The sequence below is a fragment of the Enoplosus armatus genome, chromosome 17 (assembly GCF_043641665.1).
Source record: "Enoplosus armatus isolate fEnoArm2 chromosome 17, fEnoArm2.hap1, whole genome shotgun sequence".
Lineage (NCBI taxonomy): Eukaryota > Metazoa > Chordata > Actinopteri > Centrarchiformes > Enoplosidae > Enoplosus > Enoplosus armatus.
In genome coordinates, this window is record NC_092196.1 from 20,802,631 (window position 1) to 20,823,934 (window position 21,304).

Genomic DNA, 21,304 nt, shown 5'->3' on the forward strand with positions numbered 1-21,304 from the left:
GTTATCGTTCAACACTCTCCAAAGCCAAACAGAAAGAGACAGTCACTCTTAACTTTCATGAGACGGATGATTTTCTGGTGACATGAGCTCAAGCTCTGTTTTAAATTCTGGTGTAAACTATTTGATTTGATGCTTCTCGGTGCTCTTATTGTTTTTCATTTGGGAGCAGGTTGACAAGTAAACCTTTGAATTGTACATTAATCATCGTTCCACCTGTATGAGGACATATTTTGTGATACAAACAGTAACTCTGGATTTATTGCTTTATTTGGATTTGGACACATTTGCTAGGCAACAGATTTACATAAAAAACAACAACATACTAAAGACTTGAACTTGGGCTTTCACACATACTGTAGTCGTGGATTACTGGCCTCATCTGAACTGAAATAAGGCTTACAGACGATGGACTGCACTCATCACACCTGTTAGTGTGTCCTGTTACAAATGCAAACAGTTCCCTTTCAGTGGTAAAATACTTTTACTGTATTAAAAAAAAACAAAAAAAACTACAACATCAGCACGACAGTGGTTCACTAGTGGAAAGTTAAAGGATCATGTCAGTGTTTTACTATGTTTTAGATCATTCACCACAATCACATACACTTTATATCTCACCGCCATCTTTCAAAGCAGATTGTTTTTGATTCATGTAGTTTATCAACCTTACAGGCAGCAGTTCCATCACTACTTTAAACTTCACTGAGTTCAGTTACATCCTGTCTGCTCATGTATGTTACTCGTTAGTGGAAATGAAGTGCAGACTTTTCCCTCCTGCTGCTGTGATGGATTGTCTCCAGCCAGATGTCTAAGCTAAAACTGGTCTCATACAATAAAGGTTTTTAGAGCCTAACAGAAGAAAGGTTGGAAGTTGCCAAAACTATTAGCATTCATCCTCTGGCAAGCATGAATATCCACACACGTCATGGCACTCTAGACTCTGGAAAATATGTGTTGACCCAAAGGTCTTTGGACTGTTGGTCAAACAAGACATCTGATGACATCACCGTGGCTTCTTTTTTCACTGTTTTCTGATGTTTTATAGACAAATTATTAAATCAAGAAAATAATTGATTACAGAACAGTTTAATAGATTATGAAAAGAATTGTTAGCTGCAGTCCTATAACAAACACACTAATAATTAAGCCATTCATAGAACCTTAGACTGGTAGTTGTGCTAAAAAGGTCATGAAGTCATTAAAATCAAAAGTGTATGTGAATGTGATCTAAATGTCACGGCAACCTGCCTGATAGATTTGTTTCAGTGGACATTTTAACCTGATGTTGGCACTAATGAAAAGGTCAAGGCCACTGAAAACATTAGGGTTCATCCTCTGGGGAGCATGTACAGAAGACGTCATGGTAATCTGGGGAGTTTGTTGCAGAGATGTCTTGGAAGGAGCCAACCAACATCTTCTGCAAACATCTGAAACACTACAGCTTTGAATGTGATTTGTAGTAAATGGACAAAAAAAAAAATTCCAAAACCCCAGAATGATCCTTTAACTCATGTAACCTCCAGGCTGCTCCACCGTCAGCGCTGACAGACTGGAACTCCCTCGGCCTCCGTTCCATTCACAACCAGCAGTTAAGAAGACTGACCTGTAGCCTGTTGTGTTGTAACTTGGCATAGTAAAGAATGAACCGCACAGTTTCAAACATTCATATCTGCAGGTTGAAACACAAAACACTTATCTCCTAAGGCACGGTTTTCCCAATCTTGTTTGAAAGCTCTTTGCGTAAGCGACGAGCAATAAGTGGCTTTGTTGTCTGTCCGGGTCTCAGCAGCATTTCTTCCCTCTCTTCCTGCGGTCTCGGTCTCTCTGGGCGTTGATGTTGACGGTGTCCTTCTCCCGCTCTCGTTCCCTCTCGGCTCTGTTCTGGCTCTGCTTCTTGGCCCGGAGCACCATGTGTGTGAAGGCCATGAACATCTGTACAAAGCAACACAACAGTGACTGGTTTTTTTAGCCTTCCATAAAAAGGTGAAGTGAAACGTTTTTGGGGTTTGGACAAAACAACCAATCTGAATAGGACAACTTACACATCAGTAACATTATAGAATGTGTGTCTAAGAAATGTCGGCTACAACCTGGAGTGAATCTTATATTAAATAATATTAAAGTTACCTCTTCTACATTTATGTTCTCTTTGGCACTGGTCTCGAACACCCGAACCCCCATCGACTCCCCAAAACGCACAGCATCCTGGGTATCCACCTGTTTCCTGGCAGGGTCGTCGTTTTTGTTTCCCACTGAGAAAGTGAACAGGAAAGATTTTGTCTTTATTTCAACTCTTTCAGTAGTGGTGCAGGGTGGTACAGTTTAAACTTTTATTATTGTCATCAAACTTATAAGTATTTACTGTAGTCACAGCTTTGAGGTAACGCTTCGGCTCCATAGACCTCCACCCCAAACTAACTTTAAAAACTCAACAGACACGACTCTAGACATTTCAGACCTTACAGAGCACACAGGAAGCCCTTTTCCAGGAACCTTTTTACTCAGGAACTTTATCTTTATTTCAACCACAGAAACCTTGTATTAGTTTTGGTTCCTGGGTCCTAAGAAGTCCCTGCTGCCGAGGCAGCTCTTGAGCGAGCTGCGACACACAACAATGAGACTGTTCAGCCAATAAATGTGCCATTCTGAACCTTTAGCAACACTCCACCATGCAGATTACATGACGTTTTGATTCTTCTAAACTCACACTAATATAGGTGACTCACCCAGGATCTTGCAGACGCTGTCACAGTTCTGGGAGATTTCATTTAACCACCTCTTAACATTTACAAACGACTCTGGATTTGTCACGTCGTAAACAATAATGACACCGTGGGTGTTTCTGTAATACCTGGAGAAAGAAGGGTGAAACAGTATGAAGTGAGTGATACAACACCAGGCTACAGTCAAAGCGAGGAAGATTCCTGAACATAAAACCAGCTTTGGAGGTCTGGAGATTATTACGTTGATGTGATGGTTCTGAACCTCTCCTGCCCCGCTGTGTCCCAGATCTGCAGCTTCACCCGCTCTCCATCGATGTCCACTGTTCGGATCTTAAAGTCAACACCGATGGTGGTGATGTAGCTGCCTGCAGGAGACCAGCGAACCATCAGAAGTCAGGATGACTTGTTTACTCCAGATTAAGATCCAGACAAACAGGACCACATCTTGTACAGCTTGGAAGCACAAACATCTAAGGGAATGTTTTTGTTGTTTTTTTACAACCTGGGTTTTACGTTTGTGATTTCAGCAACATGAACAATCAGATGATCTCAGACTGTAAACAACCACCGATTCTACAGTTTTAAGTTATTTGGAAGACAAAACAAAGGTAAACATTAAAATTATTACAACTATCTGTGAATGTCCGTTACAATTTGCAGAGCAACAAAGATTTTGCATCCATAATCAATTATGATATTATGTTTAAATGAATTCCCAATTTGTGAAACCCCTTTTTTAAAACAGTGATTTTGTTGGTGGATGCACAAATGAAATAACTATACGGGGACTTTGTAATGCTTTGCTGCAGCAGCTGCATGTCCTTGTTGCCACTTAAAGCCCCTTCACACATCTACCTCACTAGTGGAGTCTAATGACCCAAAGTAACTGAAAGCATCTGTACGCTGGGCCTTTAAGTGGAAATTGCAAGAAACATATTTTCTGCTAAATGGGAAGTTTTGTGGATGAAGCGATTACATGACGGATATTTCATCCATCAATATGTTTGAGGAAGATTTCTGTCATTTCAAATCAAAAGTTCCACATTCTTGGTGGCCGAATAGTTACAGTGCATGCCACATGGCTGCAACAGTTCCTGACAGGTTCGGACAGCTCTGCTAAACCCTGAAGGAGATAAGATACTTGATCAAATGCTTTTACTTCTCTGCCTTTAAGGAGAGCCTAATGTGGGTCACTCGGAGGACTGATTTCCTGCTCTGGGATGCTTCATCACCATGAGCCTCAGTATTGAGGCATTTACTGTCCTTTAACTTACAGCAAACTGTGGTAACTCACCAGAGAAGGAGTTGTCTGCAAAGCGGAGCAGGAGGCTGCTTTTCCCAACATCTGAGAGACAAACAGATCAGAGGGACAAGATAAGCATGTAATTCAATTTGAGGAAATGAATGTGACCAAGCAGGAACAGACAAGCCAGTTATGTCTAGGTTTACTCTCATAAAGACCAGTCCATCCCATCCTGAGTGACTCCTCCCAGCCCTGTCTTCTAATATACATGAGGGGCAGGATCACAAAAGTGAAACAAAGAAAGAAATAAGGGCAAAGGTTGAACTCACGCAGGAAATAAATGAGCTTGAATAGTGTGATTAACAAGAGACTACAATCCTGAAAGATAAAATTGCCCTGACAGAACCAGTGGCGACTTGTTCGAAACAGACTTGACAAACCAGAATGAAGCGGCAGCAGCAGGCTGCTAAATAACAGTACAACACACAACTATCACAATATCTCACCCACGGTAACAAAAACATCTGTGTAAAGAGACGTAAAAGTATAAAACGGCAGAATTCTTGCTTTGCCGGAAACTGGAAAAGGTCTGAATGTCTGCAGGCAAAGAGGAAAACACCTCAAAGCTACTGGTGCACAATCCTATTCCAGGAGAAATATCGTGATTGATCACAATATTGATCATTTGTTCCACATTACTATGGAGTCCCAGAAGCGACAAATGTCACAAACAGTCAGGGCATTTTTGAATGCATCCATAAATAACGCATCGTATTCACAGTAGACAGTAGTGACACAATGAAATCTAATCACTGTCCATGAACACGTTGCTGCAGAGAGGAAGCTGATCTAAAACGACTCAGCATTTTCTGCGGCAGGTCTAAAAATACAGATTTTGTTCCCCATCATAGTCACAATGTCACACAATCAGCTAATGCTAAAAACATCCAACTCGTGTAAGAACAAGTGGAGAACAGCCAGCGTTCCAAAATAACCTGCTATTTTGTGACTTTTCATACTCAACTAATGAGACAGAACAACAACAATCGGAGACAGAATTCCATAAGAATCGTATCAGTAAACCAGTGAGAAGTGATAAAATCTAAAAAAAAATTCCCAATCTTAAACGTGGACAACTCACTTCCAGAGAACTGTGGTGACTGCGTCCGATACCAAACCGTCGAGGCTTGTTTCAATATTCCAAAGCAGTGATGACTGAACCACTCTGAAGCAAGTTTGAAGCACGCAGTTTGAAACTTGCTTAAAACAATGATGAAATCTGAAGACTACTTGACAGTGAACCAGTGGGAGGTTTGAAACTGGTCTGAACCACTGTGGGGCATTTCTTCATCAGAGAGTTCACTGAGTCAGACACACAGTTTGTGAGGTGTAGTCGTGGTCAGCCACTGCACAGTTACTGTAATAAAGTGTTCATAAGCACCCTCACTCGTCTTACAAAGTCACATAAACCCAGCTCTTATACTATATTCTGTGCAACAAAATGTGTGATGGAAGATTGAAATCATTTTGGATGTCTCAACCTGTCTTCACTTTAGTTTACTTTCTATACCAACATTCCTTATCAATAACATTATCAGACAGGATCAATTATCCTCAGATTTGAAAATCTGCAGAAAACACACTCAGCTAACAGGAGGATCAAACCACTGATCCTTTATGTCGGAGGCAAAAGCTCTCACTGATACGAACACTGAGTCAGATCTGTAGAATATCCAAGTGTTTGTTTTTTCACCAGAATATCAGGGAGCTTCATTTTGCAAACAGTACTTCACTAGTATTACTATCACTAGTATTGTCACCAGCTGATAGAAAGGTTCACATGTTGGAGGGACATTCATTCAAAGCATTCCCAAACTTTGGGAACCACTGACTTCAGATGTGCATTCACAGGCAGGTCGCCTGTTAATGTCCCTTCTGGGACTCCATAATCAACATGTGTTCACTTCACATGAATCTTCAATGAATCAAAATGTACTAACTGGAGTCTCCAATGATGAGCAGTTTAAAGAGATGATTGTAGTCTTTTCCCGCCATTTGGATGCCCTCTTACTGAATTCCCAAGTAAAATCAGTTTCATAGGAGGAGGAGGTGATGTCCCTTATCTCCCCAGTGTTTGTTTTTCCACCTTTCAATGCTACGAGCTCAGAGTAGAACAAGAGTTTGACTAAAGATCACAGGCATTCCCACGCCAATAAGAAGACATTTCCAGTTGAATTTCTGCACTTTTTAGTTTTGGTGTATCCTTGAGTTTCAGTTCAGATGTTCACGTTATTGTATTTGGTGTCAAAGTGAAACCACAAAAATGAAGCGTTTCTGCATTCATGATTCATGCTTGACGGTGGAGGGAGAACGCATGGTTCCACCTTAGTTCCAGTTCCACCCAAATGACACTCCTGCAGGGGATTTCCAACTTGTGACGACTCAAGACTTTTACATTCACTTATTGATTTTTAAATTCACAGTTCTGTCAGTGCAGTGTGGACACTCCCTCCTCTCTCCTTTGGATGCAGTCCCACATTGAATGCAACGTCTTAACGGGGGTCTATGCATTTAAACACTGAAAGTCACACGTCTAAGGCTCCACGATCGAGGGATTTGGCATTTTGTGGTTGTTGCTCTGACAGCCAAATGGACGGGTGACTTGACAGCTGATCATAAATCCAGTTATTGCCATGAACTCCTCCACCGCTCACTCATTAACTCCATCCCTTTTTAAAGCGAGAAACTGAGACGCTCCCCTTTCTCGCTGCAGTGCAGTAGTGGTTACATCTGCTGAGGTTCCTTTAAGCCGATCCCTTGATTTCACTTCAGTTCCTCTGGTGGTTGGGTAAAAAGTCAACTGTTCCCTGTTTCATTACATGAGGAGGGCTCTCACTTCTTGCTTCTTTAGCCCAGGTTTAAATGGTGCTGAATAAAGACAGAGGGAAAAAAGTAATAAGAGGTTAGACACAATCACATCAATCAGGCAGCTCACTGCTGTGATTGTCAGTTAATTTTTTGATTGCTGTGCAGTGTGAGGCCCTCCTCACCTCCCTCCCTGCTACTCAAACAACAGCTGAGTCACTAAATATAACTTCCTCATCCTGCTTTATCCACCCCCATCCTAAAACTTAGCTGGGTTAGCTAGGTAGCAACAACAAAAGCTCCCTGACAGACTGGCTAGCTGTCGTTGCCTTTCCCTGACTGACACTGAGCTAAACAGGGAAGCAGGACAGTGGAGCGTGGTCAGCTAACGTTGGGACAATTTTCCATGAAAACAGGAAAGGCTACCGCTGCCCTTGCTAATGCGAGTTAAACTAGGGCCAATACGTTATCTTAACACTAATCGCCGCTTAGAAAACCTGCAATTGAATTTAATTCTTTGTATATCAGCGAAGATAACACCTTCTACAATACACTTCCAGATCTTGTTGAGTCATATATTAACCATTGTTCAATTCGGCTTAGTTTGAGTTTCAATAAAAATATCACATCAATCCTTTTGCATCAGACTTCGGTAGTGCGTTTAATGGAGCACAGCCGTGTGTGAGGTACAGCAAATTATTTACTAAAAGTTTAATTTAGTGCATCATTGTATATCTACAGATGACGAATTCAAGTATAATAGGTACAATTTGAGAAAATGCCTTAATTGATTTAATATGGGGTACTAGAACTTGCCAATAGACAAGCATTTTTTATCAACATTTTTGAACGTAGTTTGGCGTAAAATTCCAACGAACGCGAGGCGGCATCAATCCGCTGCTACAGGTCAACCAGAAAACAGAAGGACATCCACAGCACCACTGGTTCAACGGAAGGTCGACATTAAATGTACATGTTGTAAAGGAACCGCTGCAATAAGACTAATCTTTTTTTAATCTGGTTGTAGTTGAGCCGTTAAAGCAATGAGATTGGAGTTTGACACTGACGCAACAACTCACCTTGTCCGACACGTTCTCGGTTTACCAGGTCGTAACGCCAAACTTCCCTCGAAAATGTCTTACTTTTCAGAAATGTACTGATGCGATGCTTAGCTATTACGTTACTTCTATGGGCATGTCCATAACAACTTTAAAGACGTTCTTCCATTCGGCACACAATTGTGGGCTTGTTTTGAGGTTGAACTGCAGTTTATTTCAGTTGTCACCTAAGGTTTGGCTACTATCGTTGATGGTACTGCATGAGCGGTATGAAACAGCGAATTAAGTAAAATGTTCTTTAAGTAAAGCGCCGACTACTTCAACCGGAGTAGCAACGAGACCATAACAAGTCATTAAAATGTGAATTCGTGTTTGATAAGATGTATACCGCTGCCAAGAAGCAAGAAAACTTTAAAACTTCCAGATTTCTTATCCAGTCTGGAGTGATAGTCCCTGGGCCTGACCCTGGCCTGCCACTGACTTGCTCCCGACACCAACACGTCTGAAAACTTCTCACTCCCTGGAGAAACTTTGAACCGCCATTTATAAAACACTTACTTTGGTCATGTTGGTGTACTTGGAGCTCTGTCGGTGGGTCATGTTTACAGATCCGCGGTAGACGTTGTTTATTTTCCCCGGTGCAGTCCGCTAGATCTCCGCTCCGGTCGGAATGTCTCCCCGCCGACCACACCTGACTGTCTGCAGCTGATGACCCACTCTCATCATCTGATGCTGCGTTCACGTCATGTGGGAATATCCTATACCGTACAACCGCTGTGTGCCAACTCTGGGCCTGCTACTACATCTTTTTTTACTTAATTACACAAAAATAAAGGATAACAAATGAGAGCAGGGTACACAAATAATAAGAAATAAAAACGTCCACGCTTTATATGGATTTTGTTTGTCCCTGCAGGCCTTAAAAAAGCATTTTAGCATTCCTAGACACACAGACAGACAGTGCAAACATCAACTCTTGACAAATAAGTGAACAAGATCCAAACCATTTCTAATCAAGGCTAGGTCATCTGCACCAAAACTAACATTCAGTTCAATTCACACACAAAAATGATAAAAAATAGTGATGAAAAACTACATTGGTATTATCTGAGATTTGTGTGAGATGAAACTACCAGTAAAGACACGCCTAACACTGTTGTCATCATCCCAGTTTCAGTATTGCAACAGCAGCCAAAACCAGTGTCCGGTCACAGTTAACACTGAGTAATCTTCCAGTCAAGTCTGTTTCACCCTCTCACAAAAAGCTTGGACAAGTTGTAAAAATGACAGAAATACATGAGCAATTCTATCCCAATTTCAAGGTGAGTAAACTTCTGTATTAGAGTGAATCCCAAAGTACACTGTAATAATCTCATCCTCTCTGTACAGGATTTAAAGCAGCACAGTAACTAAAATGTGTATAAACATACATGACAGCTCTGACAGTGTTGGAGAGAAGAGGAATGAACTCGGCCTCCTAGATTTCATCTAATTACAAAGGTTTATGCTTATTACCTCTAGCTTTTCAAGTCTTTCTTTCTCTTCTACCTCCTGCCCCCCCCCCCCCCCAGATGGACAAATTCCACACAAATAAAATGTACAATTGCCTTTTATTATTATTAACCATTTTCAACAAAGAAAGTATCCACGTTTCAGTTTCTGCTCACATTAAATGGAAATCGGATATCTGTTACTTGATAACCAAAATACAGACAGCTCATATCTACAGGTAGAACGCAACAAACAGTACAAGTACAGAGGAACATTTTTGGAGTTACGTTTTACTTAACTATGTTTGTGTGTATGACTGAATGCATACGTTTCTTATTCAGCTCATAAAAAGAAATGTACAAGCCAGCTTCTGGTCATCGTTGCTTAAAAAACGAAACATACTGTTGATAACTGTGTGGCGGCTCAGAACCAAAATGAGTCCCCTGACATTCACAGATGTATATCCACTGATCGCTGGCTGTGAAGTCCATGTTGTAGTCCATTTCAAACCAGCCAGAGGTGAACAGAGAAACAACACAGAAGAAGTGAAGCGTCTCAAGTTGTCAGCTCATTTCCTCCGTCTGCTGCTTGACGAGCGGCTCGGTGACGGCCTGCTGCCACTCCTACCAGGAAGGACAAGAGAGGAAAATAACTTATTAGAGCTCAGGGTGCACCAGCATCACCCTCTCACACGTTCAATAAAATGTATTTGTACAGCACATTTCCTATCTGTGCAAGATAGGATCAATGGAAATGATCCTATTAAATTAAGTCATCCAACATCTGTGTCTTAAATGTGTTCTTCTTCATCTGGTGTTGAATTAAAGTGCCTATCTGATATAGTTTTGAGTTGTTTTGCTGATATTTGTTACCAAACACAGTATTTGTGGCCACAGTGAGCAGGAGGAGACAACAGGTTTAACTGTCTCCCTCCTTCTCACTTTTCTCCTTTTATCTTACCAATTACAGCCTCGAAAAAACTGGTTTTGTTGTATGTGTTAAGACAAAGGCAGTAACAAATTAAATGTATGATTAGATAAAAATTTAAAGACAACTGCAGGTAAATGTAGGCATTTCTATACATTCACAGAGCATCATCTCCCGCAGCCGTGACATAAGGGACTCTGCTGTCATCCCTTTAATATCTGACACCACCATTTGCACAGGTAGGTTTCTAGTAAAAAGCTGTTGTCACGCTCTCACAGTGGCTACAGACCTGCGACTCGGCGAGGACGGCGCTGCTCTCAAGTGCCTTGGAGGAGAATAACTGAGTGAGCGAGAATCTCTCAGTGAATCAGCAGGCACCCTCCCAGACCGGGCAGGGCTGTGAGGAAAACACAACGATCAAAGTCTCAACACGACCACCCTGCTGTAGAACTCTACTTTGGTGCAGTCTACTTAAATCTCAAATAACAGTTGGGGATGTGGTGACTGAATGTTTCTTTAAGGAGGTTTTGTGCAACTGGCCACTGCTCTTAATGTAGCAGAAAGCACTACTTCTACACACAGCAGCTTCTAATAAATGATGCTACACCTTATGGGTGACATCATGTTAACAGTTCTTTTCTTCTTACCTCTTTTTCTTAGTTTCCTTTTCATTCTCTGATGAGGAGGATGAGGAAGGAGAGCTCTGAGCTTTGTCTGTCTTCCTGTTAAAAAGAAAATAACTTCAATTAATAACCAAGTCGTTTTTGATTAATCAGTTATGTTGTCATATAAAATGTGCTGGAAGCCTGGATGTCTCTGTGCCTCATGTTGCTCACAGCTCCACTTTCCCCGTCTCCTTCTTACCCTGTTCCTTGATCTACTTCAGAGTCAGAGCTGTCTGAAGAGGAGGACGAAGAGGAGGACGAAGAGGAGGATGACGACGAGGAAGAGGAGCTGGAGCTGCTGCTCCTGTTGGCTTTCTTGTTTGCATTTGCCTCCTTCCCGTTTACAGCGCTCTCACTTCTGACTATTTGGTCTGACGGTTGAGGGGGTGTCACTGGTGACTGCTTCCTGCTTGGACCACGTGACGACTGTTTGGTTTCTGATTGGCTGCTGGCCGGAGACCTTCTGGAGGCCACATCAGGGCGCCTGGAGCCCGACTGGGAGCCTCCTCTACCTGAGGTTGGAGCATGGGATGAGTGTCTGGAAGGGCCCTGCGAAGAAGAGGAACGACTTTTCTGCTCTTTGTCCTCTCTCTTCTCGTCTTCTCGCTCTGTCCTTCTGTCTCTCTCCGTTAGTGCTTTTGTGTCTTTCCTCTCGGGCGGCGGTGGTGAAGGTGAGGATGAAGAGGAAGAGGAGGAGCTGGAGGAAGATGAGGATGATGAGGACCTGCGGGGTTGGGGAACATCTTTTGGGTGCAGATGCTCCTTTTCCCTTTGTCTCTCTTGTTCCACCTCCCTCTGCCTGATCCTCTCATGTTCCCTTTCTCTCGCTCGGTCTCTGGAGAGGGAGCGACTGCTCCTCCTGCGGCGCTGTGGAGAAGGAGAGCGACGGGACCTGGACGAGGAAAACATAAAAGACAATTGATTTTCACTTCAGCCATTAAAATATGTTCCCTTATAGAATCATGATGATGTTGATGCAACATCAAGGAATCAATCTATTATCTACAATCTTCGATGCTCCTAAAATCTTTACTTCATCGGGAATATTTATAAACAGGAAAAATGTTTAATTTAATAGTCCATCCAGCATTTATTGCTAAATAGCTTTATGTATTAACTTATCCAGAAAAACAACACCACAAAGTGTGTAAGATGCAAAATGCTAAACTTGTTATAATAATAATAATAATAATAAATATAATGCAGTATGTTTCCTTAATAAAAAATAAATAAATAAATGATCTATCTGTAATTCAATTCAACTTTTTCTAAAAGTTACAGCCTGAATTTACATTGAAACATAAGTAAAACTTGTTTGTTTTTCCTTCAGTCGGTCAGTAAGGTCAGTAAATGTAAGTGACATTTACTGATTTCTGTGTACTGAAGGTCTAAAAATGTGTTACCACTCCTAAGCCAAACCATCACTTCATAATATCAGCCCATTTACCCACACTCAGATGGGGCAGTCTTTAAGGGTAGCCAGGTGTTAAGACCATGCAGGTTCTCTTATTACCTGCTGGGGGGGCTTCGCCTCCGCGGGCTTCTAGACCTGCTCCTCCTGGTAATCCGCTCGCGTTCCCTGTCCTTTTCTCTCTCCCTATTCCTCTCCTTTTCTCTGTCCCTCTGCCTCTCCCTCTCCCTCTCCCGGTCTGACCAGGACGGAGGAGGAGAAGCTTTCCTGGATCGGAACGGGGGTTCCTGATACTGCCTTGGTGGAGTGCGACGGACTGGGGAGGCGGTGGAAGTTGTCTGGGGCGGAGAACGTGACCTCCTGGCCGGAGGGCTAGACCTCACAGGCCTCCTGGATGTGTCCCTCTCCCTCCCTCTCTCCCTTTCCCCGACCTTCGCCTCCACCCTGGTTTTCTCTGCTTTGGCCACAGGGGGGGGGGGCCTGTTGCTGCCTCTGCTGGTGTCCGCTCTGTTGGATGGGGAGGGAGGCGGACTGGGGCTGTCCATCTGTGTGGGGCTATATCGCTCCTGACCTTTGGTCCGGGACGGGTAACTCTCTGCAGGAGCTCTGTGGGCCGGTCTTTCCCTCTCACGTTTGTCTCCTCCACCTTCTCTCTCCTTCTGGACTCGTTTGAGTCCGTCGCCCTCAGAAGCAGAGGCAGGGCTTTCCTTTCTACCGTTGGCTTGATACCTTTGAACTGCAGCCCCAATGGCAGATGGTGCACTTTTCGAGGGGCTACTTTTTTCCCTCCCTGCAGACCCAGCCTCCTTCGCCTTGCCCTCATCTTCAGAGGATGAGGACGAAGAGGAAGATGAAGATGATGAGGAGGACGAGGAGCTATCACTGTCACTACCGCTGCTGCTACTACCGCTGCTGCTGCTGCTGCTACTGCTGCTGCTGCTGCTGCTGCTCTTCTCTCTCCTTTTCTCAGCCGGTTTGGCCTTCTCATCACGTTTCTCCTTTCTGGGAGGGCTTCTTGTCTTCTCTTGGCTCTCACTCATCTCTGGTCTTCGGTCTTTCTCCGCAGGTCTCGATCCGTCTCGCCTACTTTCTGCAGACGATCGGAGAGGCTCATCTCTCTTTCTGCCGCCTTCTTGACCTCGCTCTCTGTCTTGTTCCCTCTGCTTGTTCAGATGCCTGTCCCTCTCTTTAGTGCTCTCCTTGTCTTTTTCTCTTCTTCTCTCCTCCTCTCTTTCTCTTTGACGCCCATTAGTGACAGGTGAGCGAGAGGCCGGTGACAGGGAATCACGGGACGGGTGTCCATCCCTTCTCCTGTCATTTTTCTGTTGGCATGGAGACATCTCTCTCTCCTGTCTCTTCCCAGGGTCTTTCCTGTTGTCCCTTTCATTTGGCGCCCTTGAGTGCAGATCTCTCTCAGTCCTGCGCTCCCTCTCTCCACTCCTCTCCCTCCTTGCCCTCTCTTTCTCAGGGGGAGGCGAGGGGGATGAGGAATCGTGTCTCGTCTTTTTGTCCTGGTTATTCCTGTCTTTTTCCCGCTCAATGTCTCTGCTCCTTTCCCCCCTAGTCTCCTGTTTAGGTGGAGGAGAAGGGGACGAGGAGGAGTCATGTCTGGTCCTCTGAGGAACGCTCTCCTTTCCTCTGTCCCTCTTTTCTCTGCTCCTTGAACGCCTCCCTTTCTCCAGGTCTCTGCTCCTTGAGCGCCTCCCTTTCTCCAGGTCTCTGCTTCTTGAACGCCTCCCTTTCTCCACATCTTTGCTTCTGGAGCTCCTCCCTCTCTGCCTCTCATTTTCTCTGCTCCTTGAACGCCTCCCTTTTTCTATTTCTCTGCTCCTCGATCGCCTTCCTTTCTCCACATCTCTGCTCCTGGAGCGCCTCACTCTCTCCCTCTCCTTTTCTATGCTCCTAGAACGCCTCCTTTTCTCCATCTCTCTGCTCCTGGAGCGCCTCACTCTCTCCCTCTCCTTTTCTATGCTCCTGGAACGCCTCCTTTTCTCCATCTCTCTGCTTCTGGAGCGCCTCCCTTTCTCACTCTCTTTCTGTTTGCTTCTGGATCTCCTTCCTTTCTCCCTCTCCCTGCTTTTTTCTGTCTGTGGTGGTGGAGAGGGGGATGAAGAGTCATGTCTCCTTTTGGCGGAGGTCTTCTCCATCTCACTCAGTCGCTCCTTTTCTCTCTCAAGATTGGGCCTCTTCTAGATGACCGAGAAAAGATTTGTTGGTGTCATTTTACACACAATTTTATGTTCACAATGAAGTAAAAGAGTAAAATATCTATACATGATCAAATACATGAATTAAAATTTAGTTTGGGATACTATGAAACTTTCATTTGGATGTTTCTTTTGCTCAAAGTGTTATTGGTCCAACAGCCTCAGTCTTACCCCATCGCCTCCCTGATGATGTGGGCTGTGCTCCTCGTAGCCTCGTCTCCTCCTGTCTGGCGATCTCCCCTTTCTACCCTCATCAGCTTTTCTTGCAGTTTGGTCCTGTTGACGTGATCTCAGTGGAGCTGGAGACTGGCTGTAGATATCATAGAAAAAAATTAATTATTAATACTGAGACGCCCGTCTGGAAAATGGATTTCGATCAGGTTTATCCCAATACACAAACTAGTGAAGTATTTAGCATTAACAAATTAGAGACTAACCACCCAGGTACAACAAAACCCTTTCCCCCTCATCATCATCGTCTTCATATTTTCATCTCATACCTGTGAGCAGAGCTGGAGGAGGCGCTCCTGTGTCGAGCTGCCTTTGCTTTTGGAGGACTCAAACTTTCACTCTTCTTTCTTTTATTCATTGACACTTTCTGCTTCCCATCTGAGGAACTTTGACTAGGTGGGGGTCAGAAATTTAAAGATGACGCTTAATCCCATACATTCAGTGCCCCTCAACTACTAAAAATGATCTCTGTTAGTTATAAATGTATAACAAACGCAGGCTTGGTGATTCAAATAACAATAATCAAGAAAAGAACTGAACTTTTATAAAAACATATTTGGAGCTACAGCTGACAGACCAAAAAAACAAATCTCTTTCCAATAAACTTATCTATTTAAAGTATGAATTATTTCAGAACAAGAGCAAAGCAACAATGCTGTGCTGACTGCTTATGAGGCAGGACAATATGTGGACTGATTTAAAAACACCTACCTGTCGTCTTCTTCTTCCTCGTCTTCTGATGCCTCACTGAAACACAAACTTTCCAGTCAATAATCACTGTCAACGTGAAATAATTCAATCAAACTTAAGATAAGAATCCAATGATGGAATACCGTTTCTTTTTCTTCTTTTTGGATTTCTTCTTTTCTCGTCGAGGAGATGGGGAGGGACTCTCTGAGCTGCCGACAGAGGGATCAAATAACTAATAGTCAGACCCTCTCTTCATTGTCAGGACCTTCTCTGTTCTCATCAAGTTTATTTTCTCACCTGTCTCTGTTCTTGTTTTTCTTCTTCTTCTTCCGACTACGCTTCTTGGGAGGAGAATCTGAATTGTCTGAATCTTCCACCAACCTGAGAGTGTCGAGACAACAGACCTCAAGTCAGGGACTGAAATAATGCTGGGTGATGGGTGTACGTTACACTATAGTATGTGACCATGCTGGTGGGGGTGTTTCAGTCAATTAACTCCAAACTGGTGAACTACTTCCAACTATTTTCCAGAGCACAACTGTGGTTTTGTGATTAACAAAGAACGTAACAAGTATTCCCATGTTGTAAAAAGCAGGTTCCACTTCAGACAGAAATGCAGAATGAGCTTTTCTCCATCAGCTGACATTTTGGTAACACTGTGCTTTCTTCAGAGCTTGAAGCTTGTTTTTCATTTCTTTATGGTCTAAGAACGGATTATATCACTTGAAACTACCCTTTCGTAACAGGCCCCGCTCACAACTGCATTTTCATGCAAAATACATTTGAAATTATGATTAGTACACTAACTGCTGTTTTTACACAAGCCTTTGGCCCACTGTATCTTTTCATGAGTCTGATAAAGCACTGAGCAAAACACACCACCCTGTGTTAAAAAAAGATTCTGGATCATATATCATACATGGGCTGAGTGTGCTGTCACTACCACCAACACATTATTTTTTCTGACTGCATGTTGATCTAGTTACCTGCACGTCTAGCTGTGCAGTACATGCTGTGGGCAAACACTGTAAATTAAATGTCCTTTTTTAAAGCCTTTTTTTTTTTACCATTGCTGGAAAATATTGACAATTATTTTTAGCCACATTGTCCAGCTCTGCTACTCTGCTATACTGAAATGAAAAAGAGCCATTCATTTGATATGCACACCAACACTGAGGGTGTGTTTTGTGCTTGGCCTTCTCACGTATATTTCTGCTGCTGCAGCCTCTCCTTCTCCAGGCGTTCTTGCTCTCTCTTCTCCTTCTCTCTCTCCTTGCGGTCGGCGTGGAAGGATGATCCGTCCACATAGTCGCTGGAGATGCCAAAAGCAGCACGAAGACGGTCATTCTTCTGCTGGTTGGCTGCAGCCAGAGCATGAGTCTCGGTCACCCTGAAAGGAAACAAATCAAATAGCTCTGTATTACTGACACTGCGCAATATGAACCAATGAGATGTGCTGGGTACTTAATGTGGCACAGCACAACATTTGATATTGTTTGTGTTGCTGTTTCACCTTACAGAGTTTGATGATGACATTTCATGTTTTTCAATTTATTGTGTTCTGGAATCAAAACATTTCATGCACGTATTCAAACAGGCTGGAATAGTAAATGGTGAGGGACCAATGCAAAATGAAACAGTGATAGATAGCCTCAATATTTACACCATATTTTCACCAAAGATGACTAACAATGCATTACGGTGAAGCCACAGTGACTGACTGAAAAGACAAGAGTATTTGTAATTTCGACACTTTTTTTTTTTTAATAAATTGGAGCCACATGAATTCTTGTTGTTTGTTTGTGTTGCACTCACGCTGGTCTTTCATTGGTGGCGGGAGCCGGCTCCTGCTTCTCCTGTAACATCATACGGAAACTGTTCACCTTCTCCTCAATTTCCTCAGCTGAATACCTGCCCATCCAAACAGAGAAGAGTATTTAACACTGTACAGATTAAAAGCAACAATCTTGCCACTATTCTTATTTTACTCTCACTGTATCAAGCTAATAATTCAACAAGTACAATATCCAAAATGTGATGTGATGGTTACAGCTTTAAAAAGAGAGAATATGCAGCTTTCCAAAGTTTTACACATAAATTTATTATACATTTCTAATAATGATTTAATAATAATTCAATAATTACATATTTACATTAGATTTGTTACTGTTTGTAATAACAAGCTAAGCAACCTGCAGACATCATTTTTAGCTCTGGTTCTTGTGATGGCCATTTGACAGACCAATCATTATTGAAAAGCAATTAATTAATCAATAATAAAGATAGCTGATAGTTGTGGCCACAGGTTTAAGATATTATACAACTGTTTACAGCCTGAAATTCAATAATTGCTTTAAACTCTAAGCAAGAATCTACACAAATTCTAGTGTGATTACACACAGGAGGCTGGTGTAAATATACAGCGTCTTACCCTTGCTCCTCCATCATGTCCTGCAGCTCAGCACACTTGACCTCCAGCTGCCTCTTCCGTTGGTGCTCCAGGATGTCAGCATTGGGCTGCCTGTTGAGCTGACTCTCCAGCCTCTCCCGGTCCTTCTCATCCCGCTCGCCACCACGCTCATCCCGTGGCCGTTTGACCCGCAGGCTCGACAGGTTGCGCTGCACATAGCCATTGGTGCCGCTGCCCCTTGGAGTTGTCAGGCCAATTCCATTATACATGGCTCTGCAAAAAATGGGATTTAGGCACAATCACTCCTTAATATTGAAAATAAAAACTATGAATAAAAGATAATGAAAAACAGCACTAATCAGTGTATGTTTCCAGTACATAACAATCCCATTTGATCAAATATTTTTCACCCTCGTCTTTCAGTAGTTGAAGAGTTCTTACATATTTTACATGAAGCTTAGATGGTTGACTGTGTCTACAGAAAGGACCATAGGGAGGTTACTCTGAGGCCAGCATTTGATAATAATTATCCTTTTTTGCAGGATCTCCAGGATCTCACTTTACAACGAATCTCTCTACAGGCATATCTCCAAAATACAGAGAAGAAAAACGGATCAAGACTAGAACCCAATATCCTTAACATTTATGTATTGTAACTTTTTAACTGAAAGGCTATCAGCGCAAGCTTCTCTTTTATCACTTTGCCATTTTAAGCATTTTAAAACATTGGGGGAGTTGGTATTCTAAAATGGCTGACATAAATAAACTAGTAGTGAGTCAAGATCATTGCCCCGACTGCATTCGAAATCCTAAACTATATAAAAAGATGGCAGACTAAACAGCAGATATAGTACTACAGTTTCATGGTATCACTGCTATCTGAACACCAACACAAACTACTACTAGTTAATTCGGCGGCATTTTGTTGACACAGTTTTATGAGAAGTGTGGCCCGGATTTCACGCAACGTATCGTAGTTGCTGAAAGGCTTCTACACGTCTCTTGTCAGATCTAAAAATACATTGTGGTTCATATCTTGGGAATTTATTCCCGATAAAAAATCATTTTGACGCGCATTAACACGTGCGCCAGAATGGGCCTGTTGCTACGTTTGAATGTAAGACAGCACATTTATGATGACTAAGGCTAAGACAAACCATCGAGTATTACAATAGGACTCACTAGATCAGGCTAACAGGGCTTAAACCGTCTGCTCTAATATTTAGTTTAATAAACAACAGGGTGAATGTAATGCTTTACTATTTCTTAAGGCCCAACCACACTTATGCGTGACGTTAGCGAACAATTCCAATCTAAGCTAGCTAGCTAGCTAACGTATTTGTTACGTACCAGCGTTTTCTCCGGGAACGGAGAGAAAACTGTGTCGGAAGGAATTTGCCGATAAATAATATCCTGTAGAATCAGACGCTGAAACAGACCATACAATAACGGCGTCTTCAGAACTGTGACAAATAAAGAAATATGGCTAATTAGCTATCAGCTAGCTGTTCTGATCTCCAACCAAAGGTGGAACGAGATGAAATACTAATGACGTCAGACGTACGAGACGCACGTCTAAACTGCGATGCGTTCAGGTGTTGGGGGCAAGATTGTACAATATATGTTTAATAATGAAAGGTGAAATGATGTATAAATTATGCACCAGAAGTAATCTACATTTAATGAATAAAAAGCATGACGTCTTGGGTTTGAATATCTGAGTATGTGTAATTATCATATAGCTCCAATTACATGTTTGATAACGCAGAATATATATGTGTGAGAATACAGATGTGTTATACAAGGTTGGATTATCAACTGAGCAAAGCAGGCAACTTGTGCAATTAGCCATTTTAAGTATTTCTTAATATTAAGGGTCTTTCTACTCTAAAATAAGTGACATTACAACCAGTAGTTAGGGTTAGGGTTAGGGTCAAGATCATTGACCTTTGTGCATCATTCCTCTGTGTGGCAATTACTTTGTGGTAAATTGTTTTTTGTTTCTTTTTAACCTAATCTTGAGACCTTGTCTTGAGAGAGGCCTATGTAAAAATCGAGTTTTAATACTTACAATATTTCAGTTCATGTTGATATTATGCTGATATTTTTTATACATCTATTCCCTATTCCACAAAACTGAACTAACTGTGTCACAGCAAACCTGGGACAGGATAGTATTCCAGTGTAGAAATACTGGTTGGTTTTGGCTCAACATTTGACCTCAGCACTCAGTGGTTGCTCCTACCCTGGTGTAATATTGTGTGTAAAAATATGTTTCCACCCCCTTTTTGTGGAAGAATATATTTTGTGTTTCCTGGGACAGTGTATATTTGCTAACAATATCCCCTAAATAACACCCCAAATATGTTTTCTCTTCAATTAAGTCCAAGTGATTAGTGGAAAAACCCAGAGTAAACCCTGCTGAAGCCCGAGTTTAAGTTTGAGCTGTTTTGTGTCAGGTTGAACTCACTCAAGCATGTTGACTTGAAGTTAATTATGGACTGGGAGACCATTGATGTTTCCCAGTTGTCGCAAGTATATTAGTACATTTTGTAATTATGTGTGCCATAAATTATACCAAACATGTTTGTTTCAGTTACTAAAAGTTGATGAGTTGATTGGAACAAAGTTTCAGCAGCTGCAGTCTTGAATTGTTTTTCAAGGTTCACCTTACGTTGATAAAGACTGCCCCTTTGTGGCAAAGAACAGAACTCCAATTCCATCTTCTTGATAAATATAAGTGGAAGGTTCAAGGATGATACTTACTGGTCAGCAGTTCAATGTGAACAAATTGTCCAGGGTGATTTATCACAATGGGCACCAGTTGAGAAATAGGCCACAGTAAGGACTGCACACAGACATACAGTAGAGTACAGTTTAGTTGACTCCATTCAAGAACCAAATTTACTCAGGAAATGTGGGTTTCACATTCAGAGTTTTTTTTGGTCAGTAGTGGCCTAAAGGTTAGAGAAGCGGGCTTGTGACCGGAAGGTTGTCAATTCAATGCCTGGCAAGATAAATCTGGGTGGAGAAAGTGAAAGGGGTCTTATACTACAATTAAGGCCAGGGGTCATACACTACCATTTTAAAGTCAACTAGAATATTAACTTCTGAATGCTTTTTTACTATTAATTACTAATTAATTTACTTTCAGTAGCCTATTGCTGTAACACATTTGTTGCTGTTTACATTTATCACAACCATTTTCTTTGGTGAGATTTCCCAAGTAAAATAAACAAACTACAACTGACAAGCTTTTATCTATCGTATTCTGATCAAAATAAAACAAAAGATGGAAAAGCTAGTAAAGTTTTCTAGTAACGTTTTCTAGCTCATGACAATATATGTAAATATACTGAAAGTAAGTTAATCTTCAACAATCT

The 21,304-nt window shown here is 42.1% G+C and overlaps 2 protein-coding genes across 3 annotated transcripts; both read right to left on the reverse strand.

Moving 5' to 3' along the window:
* Positions 1–249: 249 nt before the first annotated feature.
* On the reverse strand, positions 250–8,587 carry LOC139300715 (ras-related protein Rab-35). Its single transcript, XM_070923895.1, has 7 exons — positions 8,448–8,587; positions 5,967–6,894; positions 4,018–4,068; positions 2,965–3,088; positions 2,727–2,851; positions 2,128–2,252; positions 250–1,932 (listed from the first exon to the last, which is right to left on the reverse strand). The coding sequence occupies exons 2-7, from the start codon at positions 6,019–6,021 to the stop codon at positions 1,783–1,785; spliced, it is 630 nt and encodes a 209-aa protein (XP_070779996.1). The 5' UTR covers positions 6,022–6,894; positions 8,448–8,587; the 3' UTR covers positions 250–1,782.
* Positions 8,588–9,480: 893 nt separating this feature from the next.
* srrm2 (serine/arginine repetitive matrix 2) lies at positions 9,481–19,435 on the reverse strand. Of its 2 annotated transcripts, XM_070923844.1 has the most exons (14): positions 19,272–19,435; positions 17,943–18,194; positions 17,327–17,422; positions 16,716–16,901; positions 15,809–15,892; positions 15,655–15,720; positions 15,533–15,568; positions 15,091–15,213; positions 14,762–14,900; positions 12,486–14,572; positions 11,172–11,864; positions 10,955–11,029; positions 10,597–10,704; positions 9,481–10,003 (listed from the first exon to the last, which is right to left on the reverse strand). In XM_070923844.1, exons 2-14 carry the CDS (start codon positions 18,188–18,190, stop codon positions 9,949–9,951), a joined length of 3,996 nt encoding a protein of 1,331 aa, XP_070779945.1. In that variant the 5' UTR covers positions 18,191–18,194; positions 19,272–19,435; the 3' UTR covers positions 9,481–9,948. The 2 variants fall into 2 exon arrangements, with proteins under 2 accessions (XP_070779945.1, XP_070779946.1); XM_070923845.1 differs by lacking the exon at positions 10,597–10,704.
* Between the last annotated feature and the right edge of the window lie 1,869 nt (positions 19,436–21,304).

Coding starts and splice junctions, on each gene's coding strand:
- srrm2 (XM_070923844.1), bottom strand. CDS start 18,190: ATGTATAATGGAATTGGCCTGACAACTCCAAGGGGCAGCGGCACCAAT. Junction 16,902..17,326: donor GCCACCAATGAAAGACCAGC/GTGAGTGCAACA, acceptor GTTTCCTTTCAG/GGTGACCGAGACTCATGCTC. Junction 15,569..15,654: donor AAAAAGAAGAAAAAGAAACG/GTATTCCATCAT, acceptor TTTGTGTTTCAG/TGAGGCATCAGAAGACGAGG.
- LOC139300715 (XM_070923895.1), bottom strand. CDS start 6,021: ATGGCGGGAAAAGACTACAATCATCTCTTTAAACTGCTCATCATTGGA. Junction 3,089..4,017: donor TGCAGACAACTCCTTCTCTG/GTGAGTTACCAC, acceptor GGTCTCCTGCAG/GCAGCTACATCACCACCATC. Junction 2,253..2,726: donor CAGCGTCTGCAAGATCCTGG/GTGAGTCACCTA, acceptor TCACTTTCTCAG/TGGGAAACAAAAACGACGAC.